Below are 24,188 nucleotides of genomic sequence, written 5' to 3'. Positions count from 1 at the left end.
CGCAGCGACCACCGCTGCCCTCTGCCCTGCAGCCTCTGCCACTGTCACAGCTGCCGCCCGTGTTGCCGCGGCCCTGGGACCGGCTGTATGATTAGCCCGCAATCTTCAGTGAGTAAACATATTCCTCAGTTCTGTGGTGTTCTTGGTCAGGCATTTATGGAGTTTCTGAAGGGCAGGGGAGACTACTGGCAGGCACAGCACGACTTCTGTGCAGACAAGGGCACTGTAGAAATTCATTACTACTCCACCAAAAAGCCCCCATAAAGAGCAGTTAACCTAGACACAGGAGTGTTGAATTGAAATCCGCAGAGCAATGTTCAAGAGTTCTGACCCGGATGGGGCAAACTTCAGTGCCCTTCCTTTCTATTGTCTCCGTGTCACTGGATTGAAGAATTGCTGCTTCTCGTTAGGAGGTTCATTTCACTTTCCACTACTCCCAACGTCATATTCAAGAGGATTGTTTTGAAGTAGACTTCAGTTTCTTTACATCGTTTCTGTACTCACTTTTTAAAATTCTTTCATAACCCTAATGAGTGTTTTTTAACTAAGTTAACATGGCCTCAATGAACTGCCCAGCTCCTGTAGAAGTCACATACAAGAACATAAGATTTCTTATTATACACAATCCAACCAACGTGACCTTAAATTTATAGAGGAACTTACCACGATAGTAAGCGTATGTGAGGCAACTTAAGACACTGCTCTTGTGGAAGAAGAAGGCATCCATGTTCTCCATCAGCCTTCTGATGATGGTACACCACCATCCAACCAGATTGTTGACTGGTTAAGTCTTGTAAAACTTAAGTTTTGTGAAGAACCCGTTGTATTGCTGTTCATTGTACTGCATGTCTTGGGAGAGCTTCAGTGCTTGTTGCCCTAGCATTAATTGAAGGTGGAATTAAATATGAAGATGCAATACAGTTCAGAAGACAAAAGCGGCACGGAGCTTTTAACAGCAAGCAACTTTTGTATTTGGAGAAGTATCGTCCTAAAACATGGCTGTGCTTCACAGACTCCAATTGTCATAGAAACAAGTGCCGCATTCAATAACACCAGTGCCTGATGGTATTGCCTTGGAAGCGGAACTTGAGACAGTTTACCATGCGTATTTACCTACATGTTAGTTTAGTGAATGAGTCTAATAAAACTTGCACCGCACAGGAGTATTGAAAAGCAGTTTTACTAGGCTACAAAGTTGACAGAATTGCAGCCTCCATGTCTAGGTTATGATCAACCTCTCTGGACGCTTGGCAAAGGTTTCCTACTGTTCAGCATTTAAAATGTGCGTATCATTTGTACCAACTGACCTTTTCTGAATCATGCAGTATTGTTATAAGTCTTCTTTACATCTATTCTCGTGCCAGAATCTTATCAATATATAAGAAATTTAGAGAGATGAGGTGCCAAAATACCCAGAACAATACTTGTGTATTTTTAGTATCATACTGAACTAAAAATCCCAGAAACTATGAGCACTCTAGACCTTATGTGGTTTATTCCTTCAGTCACTTCCAACATTGAAAGTAGGACCTATAGTTTTTCGCCTGCTCACTTTCTGTTTACATCTCCACGTTCGTACCAGCATACATCAGGTTTGCACGACCATTGATTTTTGCTGGACTTTTACCAAGTCTTACAGTGGTCATTTAATGTCTTTCTACAAATCTCATTTTGTCCTTTTATGGAAAATCATTTTGAAAAAACTACATTGTACAGAAACACATGTCTTTAATGTCTCCAGACCATTTGAAAAAAAAAAAAAAAAAGCCTTACAGTTAATGTTTGCAGTTCAGAGGGCCTGAAAAAGAATGGGAGAAGGCTGTTAAATATTTTTAGTAAAATCTTGCCTTTATCTTGTGCAGAACATGTAGAATATGCTGTTTAATTTAGTAAGTATTTTTCAAAGGCAGAAATGCTTTGTTGTTGTAGCTAAAACAATTCTTAATCATAAAATTTCTGAAATTCTTGCCATTTTTTCCCATATCAATTGAAAATTGTTTACCAACTTATTTTTGTTTGATGTGTGATTTTTTTTCCTTCTCTTTCCAACCTCGCTTGCAAAAAAAGAAGTGGGTTTCTCCTAATGAACTGAGCAGACTCTAATTTTTATAGGCCTTTTGAGCTGTGTAACAGTATGTGGATACTTGATCATTTGTTTTACTATATAATTGATAAAATGGTGATGTGTATTAATGTTAGTTCAACCATATATTTATACTGTCTGGGAATGTGTGGTTATAGTTTTGTGGGACAAATGATTTGTCAGTGTTCACCAGCTTGTAAAAACCTAGCTGCGAGAGCTTAAACATCTAAATAAATGATATATAAATGTATATAGATAAAAGAACGATGTCCAGGCCAACCCCACACCAATTAAATCAGAATCCCAAGGGTGGGCTCTGAGCAGTGTCATTTTCTAAAGATCTCCCCAGGTAAGTCTACTGGGCAGCCAGGGTTGAGAACCACTGGAATAAGCCAAGCATTGGCTACACCCATGCCCTGCTATCATGACTGATGAGCAGAAAGGAAAGCTAGGGGCTTCTTGGAAAGATCTTTTCCCTGCCTCAATACAGTTGTTGAGGACACGATGCTCTGAGCTGTGGCAGCCACCTTGTGATCGTGAGGCCATTAGCCTAAGAACCAAAAGCCAAGGTACTGAAGACAGCAGAGCAGAAACATAAAGAGAGCCTGCAGGTCCTTGATCGTATCGTGGAGCCACTGACCCTCCAACTGCCTAACATAAGAAATGTTTTTATGTGATAAATAAATGACTTTTTTGCATAAGTCGCTTATGTCGGGGTGCAATCAGGAAAACAAAAACCATCTGGAGTCTTTAAATCAGAGGAAATTTAATACAGACAATTGGTTATGTGGGTGATGAAAAAAGCTGAAAAGCCAAACAAGGTACAGTGAAATCATCCAGAGATTAGCAAAAAACAGGAGGGCATTACTCCCCAGCCAACTCGCCCATGGCTGGAGGGTCAAAAGGAGAAGGTGGTGTTGCCAGAGGCCAGGGATGGGAGTCACTGGTGGAAGCTGGAACTTCACTAGACCTGTACAATAGAACTAGGACTTTGGAGGAGACCCAGCCCCTGCTGGAAAGGTCCCCAGTGGCAGAGTGGGAGGTGGAGAAATACTCTGGCTTCTCCCTTACTCCCTGTGCTCTAATCTCCTTCAGTAACTCCCACTGATGGAACTCAGATGGCAGATGGGAAACACAGACCTCAGGTGTCTGTTCTGCTGTGACACAGAGAAGAGCAGTAAGGCAAGGAATGGACCTAGGGGCAAAGAGACCCAGGACTAGCACACCAATGTTGGTTGGGTTTCTTGTTGGTTGCAACTGAATACATCCTGATAAAATGTCCATAATGATACAGAGGTTTGCAATTTAACTTTTCAAGACCCAATTATTTTCTGTTTTGAATTTTTGATGATACCATGTGTTTCATTAATGAAATGCATTCTGACTCATTGAGTGTGTTGGAATTTTTGGTAGGTACTATGGATTTTTTTCTTGCCTCATCCCACAAATCCTACCCTCCAAGTCCAGAGGGACATATGTGTACCACAAATTCTACCTACCCTGAGTCCAGTGTGCTCCACATGTGTGCTCCACATAAATTTTATGTAATGATGTGGCCATCCTCTATATGTGACCTATTGTAGCCAGCCAATCAGTTGTAAGGGAAGTTTCCTTGGGGGTGTGGCCTGCATCCAATATATATATGGACATTCTGGCAAAGCTTGCCCACTCGCTCTGGATCCTGCATCCAGCTCAGCATCATCTGACCTCTGGTTCTTGGGACTTGAGCCAGTGGCCTGCTGTACTGCCTGCTGATCTTGGGATTCATTGGTCTCCACAGCCTGTGAGCCAGCAGCCTGCCATCTTACCTGCCAGTCTTGAATTTGTCAGCTTTCATAGACCATGAGCCAGTGGCCTGCCGTCTGACCTGCCGATGTTTCGTCAGCCACCACAGATACGTGAGTCAGGAGAAGCCTCCAAGCCTGATGCCTGAACCATGGACTTGGGACTTGCCAGTCTCTACAACTGCATGAGCCATTTGAGATAAATCTCTCTTTCTCTCTCTGTCTCTATCTCTCTCTATATGTATGCTTCACTGGTTTTACCTCTCTAGATAACTCAGCCTAAGACAGCAGGCAACTGACAATGTTCCTTATATATGTTCACCTTCAAATCATTTTTGTTGTTGAACTCTGAAATGTTTTCAATGTCATTGCCCATTGCCTTGCTTTGAAAGAGAACAACACCAGCTACTCTTTTATCTTTGTTTCACCTGTTAAAGGGAAAACTGGGCTTCTTAACTCCAGTGTTACCTTGGTTTAGGATTTCTTGGTCCAACTGACCCACCCAGGCTAAAGACTTTGGTGATTGTCTTAGTTAACTAGCTCTGCTACAACAGAAATACAAGTGGATGGCTTTAACAAAGAGAAATTTATTCTCTCACAGTCTAGGAGTTAGGGTGCCAGCTATAGGGGAGGGCTTTCTCTCTATCAATTCTGAAGGAAGGTCCTTGTCATCAAGCTTCCCCTGGTCTAGGGGCTTCTCAGGCGCAGGGATCCCGGGTCTGAAGGACACATTCTGCTCCCAGCACTGCTTTCTTGGTGGTATGAAGTCCCCCGTCTCTGTGCTTGCTTCTCTCTTTTATATCTCAAAAGACATTGACTCAAGACACAACCTAATCTTATAGATTGAGTCCTGCCTCATTAACATAACTGCCTCTAATCCTGCCTCATTAACATCATGGAGGTAGGATTTACGACACCTAGGAAAATCACATCAGATGACAAAATGGTGGACAATCACACAATTCTAGGAATAGTGGCCTAGCCAAGCTGACACACATTTTTGGGAGACACAATTCAATCTATAACAGTTATTCATGTTCTTTCAGTTCAGGAGAGCACAGCATGGTATTTCCGCTTGAAAGGCAGCTGAGTAAGAGAGCTAACGCGCAATCTAGCTAATTCCTTGGCTTTCTGAGCACTTATTATATGCCAGGTGCTTTCCATGAATTATCTCTTTAATCTTCAAGATAACGCAGTGACGGAGGCATTGTTTCTGCTTCATTGATGAGAAACTGAGGCACTAGATTAAATCACTTGCCCAGGTTCCGACAGAGCTAGTCAGTGGTATAACCAGGACTCCAACCCAGTTAACCACTTCCAGAGTGCTTTATCTTATCTTTTCCTCTTCACTTTCTGCCTCAAGGTTAAGTGGAAAGAAAGCTGTCAAAGACGTTCCAGGGCTCCCAGTGGTGCATTCCAAGTGTGGGGGAATCGTGTATACTGATGTTGCCATTCAATACTGCTACAAGGCTTGATCTTTGAAACTCTAATTCCTAGCTCTCCATGAAGTATCCTTAGAGCAGCTTCAAGGAGGGAGATTTTCAGACTCCTGACTCCACCTCCAGAGTTAACTCCAAGAAACTGACCACCATCTCTGTCAGTCAGTCACACCACTGGGCCATGTGCCTCCCTTTAAATAAGGGACAAATACTTTCCTCCCCAGAAGTGCTTCATCCACTTCATCTGAATTAAAATCCCTTTCCAAGGACAAGCCAACTGTTGAATGTGAAGCCATCTCTTCACCCACTCCTTGTAACCAGATAGCCGGGATGGCAGCAGGTAGAGTCTGAGCTTTCCTTGCCTGTCATAGACCAGGGAACTGGTGATTTTACCAGAGAGGATGGGTTATTGGTGAGTGAGTTAAAGAGGTCCCAGAAATCTTCCCAAGACCACCCACTCCTTTTACAGATGGAAAGCTAGGGGACTTGCTCAAGGTCACACAGCAAGTCAGCACGGTGCTCAGATAGGACTCAAGTCTTGCTCTTAGTGCACACAAGGTTGTTTCCATGACATGACTATCCTGTTCAACCTTTACTTATCATCCTTCCATCAACAGAAAGAGCAGGGCTATAGGGTGAGGCGAGTAAGGCATTTGCCCTAAAAGGTAAGGGGGCACCACAAATCTCAGTCATCAAGATAAATGACGTTTTAACGCAGTATTTATACTTTTTTTTTAAATAAAAATTTTACATAAAGGCAGGATCAGTAGATGTGCTGAGATTAGCAATATTGGAGCATAAGGCAAAAGGAAAAATCAGTAATATTGTTATTTAAAATTTTGATATTTTGCTCATGATAGAATTTATTGCATTAATTTTAATTTTTAAAATATTGCATTAAAATACTATTTATCTTTTTTAAAATTGTACTTTAGAAGAAGGTTTACAGAACAGTTTCTCATTAAACAGTTAGTACACATATTGTTTTATGACAATGGTTAACAACCCACAGCATGTCAACACTGTCCCTTCTCAAGCTTGGGTTCCCTATTACTAGCTTTCCTGTCCCCTCCTCCTTCTAGTCCTTGTCCCTGGGCTGTTGTGCCCCATTAGTCTCGTTTTGTTTTATGGGGCTGTCTAATCTTTGGCTGAAGGGTGAACCTTGGGAGTGACTTCATTCCTGAGTTAAAAGGGTGTCCAGGGGCCATACTCTCAGGGTTTCTCCAGTCTCTGTCAGGCCAGTAAGTCTGGTCTTTTTTTGTGAGTAAAATACTATTTATCTTGATGACTGAGTTTTTTTGGTGCCCCTAAGCTTAAATTGTGCATTTGAAGTTGTGTCACACTTGCCTCACCCTGGTCCTGATCCTGAGAAGGAGGTGATAGGTCAGGGCATTTAGAAACAACTAATGTTCGGGGTCACTGTATCAATAATGTTTCTTGGGTAAAGCACATTTAGCTACTGGCTAAAAACTGCGTGCAAAGCAAGATGGACGTGAAGATGGGAGTTTGGAGATGGCCCAAAGCAAAACATTCTAAGTACTCTGTTGATCAGAAGATGTGCCCTCAATTTTTAATACCTTTACAGAAGGGAAAAAAAAAAAAAGACTGGTAAGCTTCTTTCAACACTGTTTATGAGAAACATCCAGATTCCAGAAGTATTAACCTGTGGGACAAAAAAACTAGGGAATCCAACTGGTTTGAACTGCTTAAGTCATGGCCAACGAAGCAAAAGTGGAACAGACTCAAACTGCTACAATTTGGTGTTCCGGCAAGATAAATGAAATGGAAAAAATTATGGGTCAAAGCCCTGGAATGGGAGACTTGGAAGAGGTGCACTGAGCCCTTTCAGGAGCCTGACGTGTAATACTGAATTATTGGCAGGACTGTGGAGAATGACGCATATTCAGAGCGGATTAGTTGGCAGCCATCTTTGAGCCTAGCAAAGCTGTTTCCAACACTGCTCAAAATCCAGTGGGCAAGAGATTTGTTTGCAATGTGCAGCCACCCTTGTTTTCTAAGAGGGAGATTAAGTTTCCAGCAGGGATTTCACCTGTGATTGATTTTTCCCATTTTGGTTACTGTTCCGGTTCACCCGAATTTTAAAAATTTGAGTCTGTTCTGGTTTTGCTTCCTTGGCCATGACTGAACAGGGAAGAACAAACCCTTTGCCGTCGAGTAGATTTCAACTCATAATGACCCAATAGGACAGAGTTGAACTTCTCCATAGGGTTTCCAAGGCTGTTATCTCAATGGGAGCAGACTGACATATCTCCCTCCCAGTGGCTAGTGGGTTCAAACCGCCAACCTTTCGGTTAGCAGTGGAGGCTTAACCAGTGCGCAACCAGGGCTCCAGGACAAAAAAAAAAAAAAGGCTCTTAAAGCGCAGGCAGTACAGTAAAATGCTTTTCTTTAAAATTCCCAGGTCGTAAAGTATGTACTCCAACAAAATAAATGCAGAACAAATCAATTTTATTGATGAATAATTGTACTTATTTACACTAACCATTATCAACAGTAGTATTATGACAGTTGCTAAACACTGACCAACATTGACCAGGGCAGGCCCCAGTCAAAACGTTTAGTATGAGAGATAACAATGGCTCCCCATTCTGAATCCTTCCCACCGGAGGCTCCTTCTGAAAGGCTGCCTTCCCTTTCCACCAGCTCGCTCCCTTCTGATCTCTCCATCCTTCCTTTCAAAACCAGTTCTTATCCAATGGAGTGATAAAAGCAGCCATAAACCAAACCAAACCCGTTGCCATTGAATCAATTCTGACCCACAGAGGAGCTGTCCCATAGGGTTTCCAAGGAGCAGCTGGTGGATTCAAATTACCTTTCAGTAAGCAGCGTATCTCCTAACCACTGGGCCACCAGGGCTCCAAAATAGCCATACTAAAGTGTAAATGAGTGATGATAGCTTTGTGTTTTACACCCTGGGAAATTACCACTGTGACATAGATCAAAATTTTAAGTGAAAGAGATGAAATTTAGTGTTTAGGGGATGAGGGTGGGCTCCCTAAGTTCTTTAAACTACATCACATAGGCTAAAGGGCTACCTACCCTTTTCTACTTCTAACCAGCCCGTGAGCGCTTAATGAATACTGTCTTGCTGTGTCTCCTGAAATCCTCCACGCTCTGCCAGTCAGGAATCAAAGCAAGAAGTGCCACATCTGGGAGGGCCCAGACTAGTCCCTTCCAGAGCACCTTCGTCTGTCAGGCACTGCTCTTGGGCTGGAGACATTTTACAGTCTGGATTGCAGAGCAGGCGAGGAGGAAGAATATAAATGCACCCCATATGGAGAGGGGTTTACACAAGTTGGTGGACTTTGGGCTGGAAAAGGAAAGATGGCTGAAACAAGAGCTGCTTCTCTCTAGGTGGGGGCCCGACCTTTTAACGAAGGGATGGTAGGGACGCATTGTCCCACAAACTCTCCAGACGAGGGACTCGGACCACGCCACTCTGAGGAGAGAACACTAAGAATTCCAGCACGTACAGATGAGTTAAGGCTGTCTCCTCGCCGGCCTCCGCGGTGACCCCGAGGCTGCCCGCGTCGCGTTCTTTCTCGGGGTGGCCTCACCGCGGTACTGATTCCTAGAGCAGCTGAACTGATGTCAGCATTCCCGGCGTTCGACTGACCTTCGAGGTCCACTGCGTCCTCAGAACCTAGAGCAGAAGGGGAGGCGACTCCCGACCCTGCACTCACCCAGCTTCTAGCCCAGAGGGCGGTGTCTCATGGCTGAGGACGCGCCACACCCGGGCGCACCTAGCGGGGCACCACCTCTGCGAGGGCCCTTGGCGGTGTTGGACAGGCAAACCGCGGCTCGACCACGCCTTGTCTGCATTATCGGGTCTTGGGTTTTCGGGCCCCCTCCCCCACCCGTTCTCTTCTCAGTCTCCGGAACCACGCGGTTTACGCCGCGTCGGGTGACAATGATCTCCTAGACTGCCACTTACCGCAGCACAGTGCGCAACTGCGGACCGCAGGGAGAAAGGGGGGTGGGCGCAGCTGAGAACCTGCGCTCCCAAAGCGGTGGGGCCGGTCCCCGCGCGCTGGCCGGCAAGTAGGGCATGCAGGTCTGTGCCGTCCCACCGAAAGCTAGGGTTTCTGGTGCTGCAGCTTCTGCGGCGCCGAGAGGCGCGCGTGTGCTGTAAAGGTCTAAACAGAGACCGCGGGAGACAAGATGCATCAGAAGCCAGCTCCCAGCAATCCCCGAGCGCCGCTGCAGCCAGCAGGGCCGCAGGACGCGGTGGCCAGGGCGCCGCTTGGGGTGCGGGGAAGCAGGAGCGAGGGGCGCCCGGCGCGCGCAATTCCTGCTCCAAGCCGGCCGCCTTCCCGCCCAGCCTCACGGCTCTCCTTGTCCGGGCAGGCTGCCTCGCTGCTTGCGGCCCCGCGCGGCCGCCTGAGGTGGCAGCGCGGCGGGGAAGGCGCGGCGGCCGGGCCTCCTCTCTGCTTCGGCCGGCAGGGCAGCGCAAGCCGCCGCCCGCACTGTGGCTCGCCGACACCCACTCGCCCAATTGAGAGCAGTGTTTGCGTTGGCGCCTCCTCTTCCCTCCCCGCCCCTGCTGCTGGAGGGACGGACCCGTCAGGCCCGGGCTGGCTGATTCTGCGGTCCGGGATGATATTTATGTGCAAACTGTCCTATTCTCGCCAGATTTTTCCTTCCAGGCCCGGACAGAGGAGGGCTGTTTTTCCAAATTGTTTTTTTAATTGCACCTGCCTTCCAGATTACCTTTAGGAGCCTGTGGGAGGGGCCGAGAAGGTGGAAAATGCTTCTTTGCTTGGCAAAGGGAAGGAAACTTTGTCACCCGGTAGCGGCGGGAGCCCTCTGCCATGTGTAGGGCGCTGAGAGCCTCACAGGACGGCCTTGGACTTTGCTTTGGCGTCCCGATGAGCCAGTAGGAAAAACAGGACGCTTGAGCTCCGCGCTTGCTCCCTCCCGGGTGGCGGCGGCCGCGAGTGCCCCTCCACCCTCCCCGCGGAAGTCCCCGCAAGGTGTCTTCAGAGGTGGAAGGGATCCAGTCCGACAGCCAGAAGAGGGGAGGGAAGTGCGGGGCCAGGGGAAGAGGCGAGGACGATTCCAGGAGCAAGCCGCCCGGAATTAACTTCGGGTTAAAGTTATGGGAAGCGCGGCCATGGACACCAAGAAGAAGAAGGATGTTTCCAGCGCCGGCGGGAGCAGCGGCAAGAAAAATTCCAGCCCCAAGAGGCGTTCGCTGCGCGTGCACATTCCGGTGAGTTCTGCCGCAGCCGTCTCCTGCCTCGCGGCCCTCTCGCGCGCCGGCCCCGCGTGAACCCGCGACCATCGTGTCACTCGGGCCGCTCCGGGAAGGGCGCAGGGCGGGCCCGGAGCCGAGCTCCTGCCGCTTGCAGCCCAGTCTCGGTGGCTGTCTGGGACGGCCGCAGGCGCGGGGCGTCTCCGGGACCCTGAGGGCTCCGGTGCGGTGGGCGGCGCGCTGGGTTGTTTTGCTGGGAGAGGACCGGGTGGCCCGGCTCCGGGAGGCGGGGCGGGCCGCCGACGGGCGATGAGGGTGGAGCCGCAGGCCAGTGGCGCGCGCTCCGGGCCGCGCGGGGAGCCTCGCCGGGTGGCTGCGCTTTGCAATGGGGCTGCCCCCCAGTTTCTCTCGCGGTGTCTCCAGACTTGGGCGGAGGCTCCTCGGCCACGGTTCCTCGCCGGGCCCCAGAAGCACATTTCGGGCCTAGTATTTGAGGACTGGGGGTGCCCTGACCCGTTAGAGCTGCCACGAACTTCAGTCTGGGCCCAGCTGGCACCTGGCCCCGACTTTGGCGGTCTGGATCCGTCTGCGGCTCGACTTTGTGCAGTCCAGGAGTGCGCGGGGGGTCATGCGCTTGCCCTGCGGCTTGCATGCACAGGTAGCCCGCAGGTGGCCCCTTGCCTCCCGGTGCAGGGGTTTGGGGGTGGTGGCAGTTACTCCGCAGCCCTTACCTTTACTGGTCAGAAAACCCCCGACTGAGTCATACCCCCAGCCTCTACCGACCAGGTAAAGGTTTCTACACACATACACACGCACTCACGCACGCGCACACTTGGTTTTGGGAGCAGGGTGAGAGCGCGCCGTGGGTACCCCCGCCCACCTCCCGCCCACACCTGGTTGAAGCTTGTCCTTCCCTACTGCGGCCTGGCGGGCGGGGCGCCCCCGGGAGCGGGCCGCTTAGTCTTCACTCCGAACCCCATTAGCACTTCCCTCCTGTGTTTATTGGACGCAGGTCTAACTTTTAGACTCTCTCCAAGGTCCTCCTGTTGAAACTTTCCGGTTGATGTGTGTATAACGCTTGGACGACAAAGAGTAGAGTCAGGGGCGGCTTAACCAGTAAACTAGGTACGCAGGGGTTTAATTGTGCTTCTTTGCTAATCTGTGATGCACAGTTTCACATGGGTTTCGATGCGGTGAAAAACAGGTGAAATTGTGCACTACGAATTAGTAAGTAAGCACAAGTAAGCCCGTGCGTACCTTGCTTATTGGGTAATCCGTCCCTGGGTGGAGTCCAGGGGTGGGACACCAGATTTCTAATCTGTCCTGATTCCGGGAGCCGTGTACAGGGCCGCGTGGGCAGCTGAGCGCATGGAGCAGGAGGCTGGGCCCAGGGCTGCTGTGTGGCCACGACAGTGACCCGAGTGTGCATTCTATTTGAAAATAAATATTCCCGTTTTACATCGCTAATGGAAGACATATTTTGACCATATGTGTAAATTATAAATTACAGCATCGCTACTACAAACTTCCCTTTAGTAGTGACTGCCTGAGCAAACCATTTAACCACGCAGTTTCTGCCATTTGTCAAAAGGAGATAATAATACCTGCTTTACCTACTTTACAGGGGTGTTGTGATATTCAGATAAAATAACCAGTGTAAAATTGGTTTGGAGTTTTAGAGCCATGGTGTCATGGGTCGTCCCAGTTAATTGGCCTAGTAATGTGTTAGTGCTTCTATTCTATCTCCTAGTTGAATGCGTAGTGCCTGAGTTCTTAAAAGCTTGCAAGTGGCCATTCAGGCAACAACAATTGGTCTCTATTCGCCTGAAGCAACAGAGGAAGGAGGGTCAGGAATAGAAGGAGGATGTGGAATGTATGGCTGATTGCCTCCAGGAACAATTGCCTCCTTTGCCATGAGACCAGAAGGACTGGATGGTGCCTGGCTACCTTCACTGAACATTTTGATCTAATATTCAATAGAAGAATCCTGATCAAAGGCGGGGAAATTGCAGAACAGAATTTAAAATTCTCATGGACTGCAGACTTCCTGGAGCCATGAAGGTTGGATGAACTCCTGAAACTATTGTCCTGAGGTAATCTTTAAATCTTAAACTAAAAATATCCCCTGAAGTCATCTTAAAACTGAGCAATAGTTTAGTTTAACTAGTTAAAAATTGTCTGCCTTGAACATTATGCTCTTTCAACAACTATCTACATGGGATCAAGTTGATAGCAGCACTTGAAAAAATGGGTGGGAACCTTAGGGGGTAGTGAGTCTATATTAATGGGGGAGGAACAACTCAGAAAAGGAGGGTGAGAATGGTTGCACAACATGAAGAAAGTAATCAGTGTGTTACTGAATTGGACATGTAGAAACTGTTGAATTGGTGTGTGTGCTATGTATATACTCAACAACAACAACTAAAATGAAACACGTTATTAAAAAACAAACCATGTGAAAGCTCTTTACAAATTTAAAGTGTTGTATAAATGTATGGCTATTGCATATTCACCAGATCACCTAATGCAAAAAAAAAAAAAAAAAAGAGAGAGAGAGAGAATTTTTTAAAAATCACATTGTCCTGTGGGAAGCCTGATTGTAGTGAGCAAGTACTTGAGCCAGGCGCCAAATGCCCTGTGTGAGTAGTGTGTGGGGCATGCTCCTTTGTGTGTGTGTGGGGGGAGGGGGTGGAGGAACAAATCCAGAACTAGTAAAAAGGACTGAGAAGCCAGGCTGTGGGGGCTGAAAGGCCATGTTATAGTTGAGAAACTCTAACCACCCTTCCTACTGCTAGTGATGACTTTGGCTGCTTTCTGTAACATTCTTGGCATGATCCGGCCTTCATGGAAAGTAGCATTCAGTCATTGAATCCACAGCCATTCACTGAGTACTGATGCCACCTAGCATCTAGTTGAAGTCGCAGAAGCAGTGAGAGTGAGAGAGGCTCTGTCAAACCCTCACAGACCTCACAGTGGCTGTCAGGGCTGGGGGTGTCTCATCCATAACTAGCAATTACATGTTATTATTGTGCCAGACTAGACATTCAGACAGATGAGAGGCAATGGTACAAGGTCATAAAAGGACTAGTGCAGGCAGTCCAGGCTTCTAGAAATGAGAGAGAGGAGAGAGGACATTAGGCTCAGAGAGGGCAGGTGGGCTAGAGTCAGGTGTGAGAAGTAGGGGAGTTATGCCTTCAGGGGGCCAGTGTGAGCACCCCCACGGAGGAGGGGTTTGGAAGGCTGCTACCAGGTTCAGTGAAGAGCCCTTCTTGATAAAGCAGAGTTTGAGAATCAAGGCAATAGGAGATGAATTGAGACCAGGTCAAGGAAGGCCTCCAAGTAGCGTTGCCAGATTTAGCAAATAAAAAGACAAGATGCCCAGTTGAATTTTAATGTCACATAAACAGTGGATAATCTTGTAGTATAAGTATGTCCCATGCTTTATTTGGAACATACTTATACTAAACATTATTCATTGTTTATGTGAAATCCAAATTAAACTGTGTGTCCTGCATTTTATCTGGCAACCTGACGTTTAAGGCCAGGCCAGGGAGTGAAGGCTTCTCCCAGGGCAGTAAGAAGCTACAGTAGATCCTACTGATGTTCTACCCCATGCGCCCATGGCCACCCTAAGCTCACTGAAGCTTCTCATGCTAATGGCTTCTCACCTATGTCTGTTCTCTCTGCCTGAAGGAATTCTCCTGGATGATGGCATCTTGTTCAGCCCCCTGGAAGTGCTAGGATGATGCCCTCAGGGGAAACTCATCCAATGAGAGATGGAGTTGGTGGATAGGCACCCCAGCTTCCCCATCCCTTGGTGAGACAATTGGAAGTGTGTTCTGCAGGATACCTCAGTCAGTCCTTAGCAGAACTGAGCCTCAGTTGCCCACGGTGGTAGTCTGCTCATTAAAGGGCCCTGATTGGCTTTTCTGGAGCCCTGGTAGTACAGTGGTTAAGAGCTCAGCTGCTAACCAAAAGGTCAGCAGTTTGAATCCACCAGGAGCTCCTTGGAAACTCTATAGGGCAGTTCTACTCTGTCCTGTAGGGTCGCAATGAGTTGGAATCGACTTGACAGCAATGGGTTACTGGCTTTTCTAGTTTCCCTGACCCACTTTCCTCGCTCCCCCTCTGTGCTTCCTGGAATAAAGTACTGAACCTATGTCCCTGTCTCAGTTTGCTTGGAGGGACCTAACTAAGAGAGGAGCTATCAAAAGTAATGGGAATGACGCTTCATGAGACTGGCCTGGTGGCTGTGCGCAAAGGGGAGGAGGGCTAGCATAAGGAACCATCCAAATGCTGGTACAAATCCTGGAAAAGGTATTGACGGCCTGAACTAGAGTAACGAGAGGAAGACAGGGAAGGGTGGCTACGAGAAACAGTAGAAGGAAGCATTGGTGAGCCTAGCATCTGACTAAGGGCAAGGGAGCCCACTATTGAGTTGATGGCCTGGTTCTGAGATGTTTGTTATAAAGAGCTGGTTCTTGGCAGAAAATGATGTGTTCAGCTGTAGCCTGGGTGGGTGTGAGCTGACAGCAGCACACCCCCAGGGAAATGACATCCGCTTCCTCATCCCCAGCATCACATGATCGTGGGGTGGAAAGAATGCCATATTCAAGGACTTTTTGGATACCAAGGAGTTGCTCCTGAGAGACAATGTGTCTCCTGTGGGTGGGGCTCAGTTGGTGGTGTTCCAGGGGTGCTCACAGTGACAAGGCCTCCGAGGGCCCCTAGTGTCCAAACAGCTTGTCCATTCTTGAATTTATACGTCTCAGAGACCCTCTCAGCCCCTAGTCCAGTATCCAGTGCATAAACCAACGCATGACCACCGTATTCGGGGCAGTAATTGTCAACCTCCCTCCCAGACTCTGCTAATCTTTCCTCTAATTCCCTGTCTTTAACTAGCTACATCACCCCTCCACACACACACCCCTTTGACCTACAGCCCCGGCTATACTTCAAGGCACCAGAGAGGAGAAAGCCACTTTAGGGGACACCCTGGGCCGCTGGGCTGTCATAGGCGGCTAGTAGGAGACCTAGAGTTACTAAATAAAGTAATACATACATGGAATTACATTCACGGATGGGAAGGGAAATGGCCCTCGGGCCTAACTAAGGATGTAGCTCTGCTTGATTTTAGCTCTGTTCTTGGGCAGTTTGGTTCACGTTTTGGACCTTGTCAAGGAAAGGCAAAGTGGGAGAGCAGAGGAAGAGGGGAGATTGAGGGCAGTTATTTTCTGGGGCTTCTCTGGGCCTTTCAAAGCAGCCGGGTGGCCATAGCGTTTAGAACTGTGGTGAGCTGGCGTCTTCTCTTAGCCTTCATTCCTAATGGATGGGACGATAGCAATAAAGGTGGTGGAATGGTTTTAGAAAGTAACTCATTGGAAGCATGGCTGTGAGTGGCTTTCTGCCAGAACTTTGCCAGAGCAGCTATTGCCAGGAGCTAGCATGTTCTTTTCTCCTTTTTTGCCTGTCTCATAAAAGCAGTTTCCGTATTTATGCTGAAATCCATATATCTCACAGACATATATTAATTCATGACTGCTGACCGGAGAATTGTGGATGTTTGGAACTGCTTACAAGCCAGCAACAGAGTAGGAGACCAAGCAGGATGGAGGGATTTGGAGAGAAGGACCAGGGCAGGAGCCAGTGGGGGTGCTGGGACAGGCCTTGCAGAGTGTAGATTTGATGCCACGGCCAAATATTTGCTGCTGAGTAGGCAGGCATGACTGACAGAGTGCTGGCCGCCTTGGGAGAGGTGCTCCAGAAACCCTTCACCATCACTGGAGACAAACCAAAAATAGAGCAGCTGGCTTCTGGGGAAGGGTGCGGAGACTGACTCGGTCTGGACAGCTTGTCTCTGCTGATGTATTTGCCTGTGGGGTCTCCCAAGGGAAGTCTGGTCTGCCAAGGAGGCTGGAGTGCTAGTAATGGGCTGGTGGCCTGGCCCCAGCTGCCGACCAGAAGCCTCCGCCCAGCCAGGTCTGCTCTGCCTGGGCATTCCCAGAGGGAGGGGCATGAGCAGACGTGTGGGGATGGGGAGCCACTGATCTGCCCTGAGAATGGAGCATTGAATTCAGGCAACACTTACCACCCATCACATCAGTGAAATACCTTGGGCTGAGGTCTCCCCAGAGGAAAAGAGAGATGCCTCCTGGCACAATGGAGGCCACAGATGGCTCTGATCTTGGCCTCCACCCTGGTCAAATTGTACCACCTGAGCAAGATCTGCTGGGTTAGGGTTGAGGGCAGTACTTTTCCAGCTGTGGCTACAGGACCACCTTAATTAGAATCACTCAGTGTTTGTTTAAAGTATAAAATACTAGGCCTCGGCCCAGACCTACTGAACCAGAATCTTTGAGGAGTGGAGCCCACAATTTTGCATTTCTGACAAGTTCTCAGTAATTCCTCTGCCTATAGGGCCTTCAAAACAATTGGTTCAAGGCTTCCCAGGCACCAGCAGCCAGTGGACTCCAACTCAGGGTGACCCCATGTGTGTCAGAGGAGAACTGTGCTCCATAGACTTTTCAACGGCTGATTTTTTGTAAGTAGATTGCCAGGCCTTTCTTCTGAAGCACCTCTGGATGGACTTGAACCTCCAACTTTTTGATTAGTAACCAGGCAGGTTAACCATTTGCACCAGGGTGATGATAATGTGTTTCTTTTGCCCCCTCCATGAGTTGTTCTGTCTTTCTCCCTCTATCTATGTATCGACCTACCTACCTACCTTTTTCAGCTGTCCAGGAGAAGAGATACAAAGGCGTTTTCCACATGAAGATGACAGCTCAGGCTGTCCTCCAGCCAGGGTGGCCCAATGTGGGCCAGCTTGTTAGGCACTGGAGAGTCTTAGAGCCCCTCAGCATAGACTCTGCCCAGAGTATCACACTGGGACCCAGAGGCAAGTTACTCAGCAATAGAGCCCCTAAAACTGTTCTGTGGCTCCAAGGTTCATAAATGAGGCTGGCTGCCCCTGCTTCACTTGCCTCCTATGAGCATGTTGGCCAATGAGTGCCTTCTGGAGGCATGGGTAGAGTGTGTTGGCCGAATGCCAGTTACACACAGAGCTCAGCGTGGAGCCTGTGGAGAGAGGGAACAGGCAAATGGAGAATACGTACATGATGCCCCATCCTGGAAGACACCACCGTGCAGAGGGAGCCCAGACCCCATGAAAAGCTCACACAGTTACACAGTGCAGAGCAGGAACAAAATGCTTAATTTTGCAGAATCAGATGCTCAGGGACTTCGGGTGTGACACAAGAGCCGAATCCCTTTGTCTCCATCCTCATCCCCACTTTACACATGGCCAACTGAGACAAGTGTGTTCACCATTACCTGGTGAGACAATACGCTGGCAGTGAATGTGCACCTGAGTCTTGTCCAGGCCCCACTGCTCTATCCTTGCTTTGTTCCAGTACGAATTTATGGAGGTTTTTGAGACCATATAGACAGGACTCTAAATACTGCACAGTATCCTAACTATGAATGCAAGTATTTACATCCTGGGCCATTGTTTTACCAAAAGGACATTTCTGTACTGGGACAGACGATGCAGCGCAGTTTAGTCTGTGGGTGCAAGATTGACTATTTTCACCATTAGAAACTCATTTGGCTCTTCATGCTTTACCAGTGTCTTTCCCTGCCTATTTTCTTTGGACTTTCTTCCTCCAATAACACCTAGAAAAATTATATTGTTGTTGTTGTTACATGCCGTTGAGTTGATTCTGACTCATAGCGACCCGGTAGGACAGAGTAGAACTGCCTCATAGGGTTTCCAAGGAATGGCTGGTGGATTCGAACTGCCGACCTCTTGGTTAGCAGCCGAGCTCTTAACCACTGCGTCACCAAATCTCTACTCAGGGGTCTACAGTTTCCACTGTGCTAGACACTAGATAAGAGAAAAAGCTTCGAAGCACTCCTCTGTAAAGCCATTCCCACAAATAAATGTGCTCTTCGATGGTGCTGGGTTTTGACTGTTTATTTTACTTTTCTCATTTTCTCAGTTTGACTTACTCAGCTCCCTGCCAGGAACTTTCTGTTTCTGGGCACCATTTTACTTTTATTGGGGCTACTAAGGGTACAGAACAGGAGTACGGCACTCGAAGCGACTGACATATAATCCTGTTCTCCTCCTCGGCTCTTTTCTTCCCGTTCTCCGTGAGCCCTTCCTGTGACCCAGGGTCAGTCTGTTGGTGAGCAGGAGGTGTGGTCACAAGTGAAACACCTGCCGTCCCCATGCCTTCCAAGGTAGTGGACCAGCCCATCTTGGTAACCCCGAAAACTGAATCAAATGCCCACACATGTTGCGAACCTCTTACCATGTGGAACGGCAGAGGCAGATGAGGTGCCGTGCAGCCAAGGCCAGCAGGACCCTCTGTTTCCAGGGCTCCATGATTGTGGCCCAGCTCGAGGGTGAGCAGGGGGGCCACGGAGGAGCCTGCTGTGTCTTCTCAGGCTTAGCCACAGGGCACTCAGAGGGACCCGCACGTGGGCCAGCGTGGGCCCTGTGCTGAGGAAAGAGCTCATGTTGGAGGTGTGCCCCTCCAGGAGGGGAAGCACTGCAGCTGTGCCCACTCATCCTTGCACTGGAATGGTTCATCTCAATCTCACCCACCTATCTCTTCCACTCCCTACGTTGAAAATAATTTAATCTCCATCCTTCACTTCCTGTTGACAGGAAGCCCTTCTCTGCCAGCTCTTGCCTCGTTGTAGACCAATCGGCTACCACTGTCTGTGGGGCTGCACCTGAGCCTGTGCTCTGATATACTCTGACCTGGCAGCAAAGCTGCTGATGAGTGTGCAGCAAAGACCAGTCTGGTCTCTGTAACCCCAGGCCCCCGCCTTTTCTCCATGAGCAGAAGCCTGGTCCTAGCTGCAGGAAGCCCTGCTTCCTTCTGCTGTGGCTTGGGCTCCGCAGGCTCCGTCCTTGGTGTGCCCCCAGGGCGCATGAGCCTGAGCTGGCTGAGGTCCCGGGAGCACCTCGGGAGCCCCACTGTGGAGGATGACAGGAGGTTCGAGGGCGGTCTATGCTCTGGTGCAGGCTGGGGCTGGGTGCCAGAGAGGGAGAATCCTGGAGTTTTAGACCATTTGGCACAAACTTTCAATTTGCAGGTAAAGAAGTGGAGAGCTGGAGAGTTACAAAGGAGCACATTTCACAGGTAGGCAAGGTGAGAGCTGGGGCTGGAAATCCTATCACGGTGCTAGGTGTTCTAGGACGGAGCCCTGGTGGTGCAGTGGTTAAAGCTCTCGGCTGCTAACTGAAAGGTTGGCAGTTGGAACGCACCAGCAGCTCCATGGGAGAAGGATGTGGCAGTCAGCTCCCGTAAAGATTTATAGCCTTGGAAACCCCACCGGGCAGATCTGCTCTGTCCTATAGGGTCGCTATGAGTTGGCATGGACTCACGGCAATTGGTTTAGTTTTGTTGCTAGGTGTTGAGGATACAAAGGTGAATAAGACAGGGTCCTTGCCCACAAAACACCATCTGAGGAGCAGCCACTAATGTCCCAGTACATTCTAGTGAAGATGCTTGAGCAGGGGAGCAGAGAGGGGAGCATGCTCCTGCTCTGCCTAAGGCCGGGCTTTTCACAACTCTTCGAAGAGTTCCACATTTCCTGGAGAGCTGGGTTTGGAGAAACCCAAGCAAGGTCTTCCCTTGCTTTCTCCTCCCCTATTGCTCCCCCTCTGCTGCAAATCTTAGTGTGATGGGGCTAGGCTGGGAGGAGGGGCTTGCTCTGTTTATCCAGAGCCCCCTTCTTGGCCCTTCTGCACAGCCAGCGGGTGCAAAGAAGTGGGGGGAGGTGAGGGGCTCAGCTCCCAGAAGACTGACATGCGGACCTCCAAGCAGGCTGCCATTTGTCTGTTGGGCTAATATGGAAACCTCCAGTCTAGCGCCCCCTGCCTCTCAGCACTGGCTGTGCAAACAGCCATGGGTCATAGGCGGAGACTAACATCCACCCCATTCTTGTCTCCAGCATGCTGTGCGGTAAGCACACCAGAGAGCTTGCTTTCTCCTTGCAAGTCAGAGGCTGCATGATGGGCATGTTCATTTCTGGTGGCTAGGACTGGTCAATAGTATTGATTATTAAATACCACCTGGGGTGGCGCGGTTGTCATCAGATTTAGCTAATATTGATTGAGTACTCGCTATGGGCCAGGTCATGCTTTTATGTAAGTCATCTAAAATAACCCTGTAAGATGCTCTTATCATTGTTAACGTCATCAACCCCCCCATGAAGAGAAATCCAGGCAATCTAATGCTCATACCTCTTCTGGTCCAACCTGTCAAGGAAACTCTATTGCATCTTAATTGGGCACTCCATGTCTTTGCTCAGCGCTGTCCCCCACCCTGGCTTTAGACTCCCTGTGAACAGTCAAGGCAGCCTTGGGGAAGGAGGCAATGACTGTTGGATTAGGACAGACACCTACCAGTATGATGGACACACAGAAGATGAACTGTAGCAGCCTGGGTAGTGACCTGCCAGTGGTTTGGTGAGGATTGGGTCTTCCTACACTTTACTTGACCCCTTGTTCAATGAAGGTCATTAAAGGCTATTCTTTAGCCTTCTCATCTCAAAAACTATTATCTACTTTCTATAATTTCTAGGTCTTATTGTCTGGTTCTTTTTTCTAGTTTTTTCAAAAGCTGAGTATTGGGATGAACACTTCACAGGATCAGGAAATCCTATGGTAGCTTTTGTGTCTTTTCTTTTTTTAAATTATGGTAAATATATATGTAACAAAACGTTTGACATTTCAACATTTTTCACATGTACAATTCAGTGACAGTAATTGCATTCATCATGTTGTTCGGCCACCACCACTATTCATTTCCAAAATTTTCTATCACCATCATCCTTAACAGAAGCTCAGTGTCCACTAAGCAGTTAGTCCCCCTTTCCTCCCTTCCTCTCACCCACCCCTGGTAGCCGCTAATAAACTTAGGTGTCTATACACTTGCCTATTGTAGATTATTTCGTATAAGTATGATCATAGAATATTTGTCCGTTTGTAACTGACTAATTTCACTCAGCCTACTGTTTTTAAGGTTCATTCATGTTGTGGCATGTATCAGAACTTCATTTCTCTCTATGGCTGAGCAATATTCCATTGTATGTCTATGGCACATTTTGTTTATCCATTCATCTGTTAATGGACATTTAGGTTGTTTCCACCTTTTGGCTATTGTGAATAATGCTGCAGTGAACATTGGTGTACAAGTATCAGTCTGAGTCCTTACTTTCAATTCTTTTGGGTATATACCTAGGGGTTGAATTGCTGAATCATACAGTAATTCTATGTTTAACTTTTTGAGGAACCACCAGACTCTTTTGTACTGTGGCTGTACCATTTTACCATCCCACCAACAATGGATGAGGGTTCCAGTTTCTCCACATTCTCACCAACACTCGTTGTTTTCCATTTTTTCTTATAACAGCCATCCTAGTGGGGGTGAAGCAGTGTCTCATTGTGGTTTTGATTTGCATTTCTCCAATGAGTAATGACACTGAGCATCTTCATGTGTTTGTTGGCCATTTGTATTTCTTCTTTGGTGAAATGTCTACTCAAGTCCTTTGCCCATTTTTTGATTGGGTTGTTTGCCTTTTCATTGTTAAGTTGTAGGAGTTCTTTATGTAATTTGGATATTAAACCCTTATCAGATAGATAAATGGTTCCCAAAACTATGCTAGATTTTCTTACTACGTCATCAAGCATTTATTGAAAGCCTATTGTATGCCAGGCACTCAGCAAGGCATGGGGTGTATAACTGTAATCAAGGTGGACACATCCCTACCTTCACAAGGCTTGTTGTCTACTGATGAACCTTGGGCAAATATCACTGTATCAGTTGACTTCTGCTGCTGTCAAAACACCCCAAAATTTAGTGACTTAAAACAACAAGCATTTATTATTTCTCACAATTGTGTAGGTCAGCTGAATACTTCTGGCCTGGGCTCGCCCAGCTGATCTCAGTAGTCAGTGGTGGCTTAGCCAGGCAGATGGCCTAGGATGACCTCGCTCACTGGTTAGGCGGGTGATGGGGACAGCATGGCCATGTGTCCCATAGGCAGCCCAGGCTCATCCCCAGGCTGGGGGTGGTGGTCACGGGCTCTTCAGAGCAGCAGGAGAGCAAGCCCCAATGCAAAGCCCAGGGATTTCTTGCTCCTCAGCTACAGCAGGCCCCATGGCCAGACCCAGGCCCAAAGGTGGAGCAATACGCTGCCCTGGACGGAGTGGCTGCACAGTCACATCGCAGAGAACGTGAATACAGGGATGGGAGGGATTTGTGTGAATGTGTCACAGTCACTTAACTTCTTTAGACCTGCTTCCTTTCCTATTTAAAAAAAGAGAGGGGTGGAGCCTAAGGTCTCCTATTAGCTCACACACTGGAATTGAATGAAAGTGTTGCTTTATCATCGGAGGGGCAGAAGGATGTAAGGTAGGGTCAGAGAAGAGCTCGGGTGAGAAGGGAAGCTGGGCCCTTGATGGTAACATACAACCCCTCCAGAGAAAAGAATTTCCATTTCCACCAGGGATTTTGAGTGGCTGGCAGAGGGGCTCTTTGGCCCCAGGGAGAAGCCAAATTCAGTAGAACAGAGAGGTCAGTTTTCTCTTCAGCACTCTGCCGTGCTTGTTAAGTTTATTTTGAGGTCTCTGACATGAACATGGGGCCCACTAATAAAACACCCTCGGCTAAAATACAGGAAAATCCTGGGCAGCAGAGCCAAACTGGGCAAGGGGAAGAACTCGGCTCATGACGTCGCCCCTGAGGGGGTGGGGTGATGGCACCTGCCAGGTGAGTGCGTGGTGGCACAGGGACTGCAGCTGCACTGGGGTCACTTCATAGTGGTCTAAGGTGAGAGCAGGGTTTCTGGAGCCCTGGTGGCACAGTGGTTAAGAGCTTGGCTGCTAATCAAAAGGTTGGCAGTTCGAATCTACCAGCCACTCCTTGGAAACCCTATGGGGCAGTTCTACTCTGTCCTACAGGGTGACTATGAAGCAGAATCGACTCAACAGTTTTTGTGGTCCTTCTGCCTGGCCCATGGCGCTCTGTCAGAGACACCTGCTCCTCAGGCTAGAGATAAGAAATGACTTCCAAGCAATCCTGTTTGTCCCTGGCTCCAAGTCCAGAATTATGGGCAGTTGTGACCAAGTGTCGTACCCTTTCAGGGTGGGGCTGAAGGCCGCAGGCCCTGCCTCTGGGCGGGCTGTCCATTCTCGGCTCCCTCCCCTTTCTCTTCTCTGGACGTGGCCTTGCCAGTTTTCAGGAGAGGCTCAAAGCAACATTCTGTAGGCTTGGCATGCAGGCATAGAAGTTACTATTATAATACGATAAAGCTTAAAGTTAAACGGACATATTTGGTTATATTCTTCGTTAAATGATGAGCCCTCACTCAAATGGTCTTTGTAACCTTCACCTACACATTTGATCTTATCCAATGATTCTGCACCTCTAGCTTTGGTCCTTCAGTGGTAAACATCATGACAACATGATGGAGGACCTGGGTGTGCGTGTGTGTGTGTACATGTATGTGATGTGTAGTGTGTGTGTGTACCTGTGTGTGTGATGTGGGGAGTGTGAATATGTGTGTTATGGTGTGTGGTATATGTGTATTGTGTGTGTGTCATGTGCATGGGGTGTGTGTGTATGTGTGTTATGGTGTATGTGTATTGT

At 48.3% G+C, this 24,188-nt stretch overlaps 1 protein-coding gene and 1 pseudogene across 3 annotated transcripts in view; both read left to right on the top strand.

Moving 5' to 3' along the window:
• Positions 1 to 554: 554 nt before the first annotated feature.
• Positions 555 to 1,050, top strand: LOC101360994 (protein tyrosine phosphatase type IVA 1 pseudogene; annotated as a pseudogene).
• An 8,817-nt stretch (positions 1,051 to 9,867) lies between these two features.
• PRKAG2 (protein kinase AMP-activated non-catalytic subunit gamma 2) overlaps positions 9,868 to 24,188 on the top strand; it is a 405,892-nt gene continuing 391,571 nt past the window's right edge. For 2 of the 3 annotated variants that reach the window (XM_023727953.1, XM_004372778.2), the window contains exon 1: positions 10,426 to 10,539. In XM_023727953.1, coding sequence (XP_023583721.1) covers positions 10,426 to 10,539 — 114 coding nt within the window. Of the gene's footprint in view, positions 10,540 to 24,188 lie in introns of all 3 variants that reach the window. The other variant, XM_023727952.1, reaches the window with a different exon arrangement.

This window comes from Trichechus manatus, unplaced genomic scaffold (assembly GCF_000243295.1).
Source record: "Trichechus manatus latirostris isolate Lorelei unplaced genomic scaffold, TriManLat1.0 scaffold00020, whole genome shotgun sequence".
Taxonomy (NCBI): Eukaryota; Metazoa; Chordata; class Mammalia; order Sirenia; family Trichechidae; genus Trichechus; species Trichechus manatus.
This window is presented reverse-complemented; position numbering and strand designations above follow the sequence as displayed.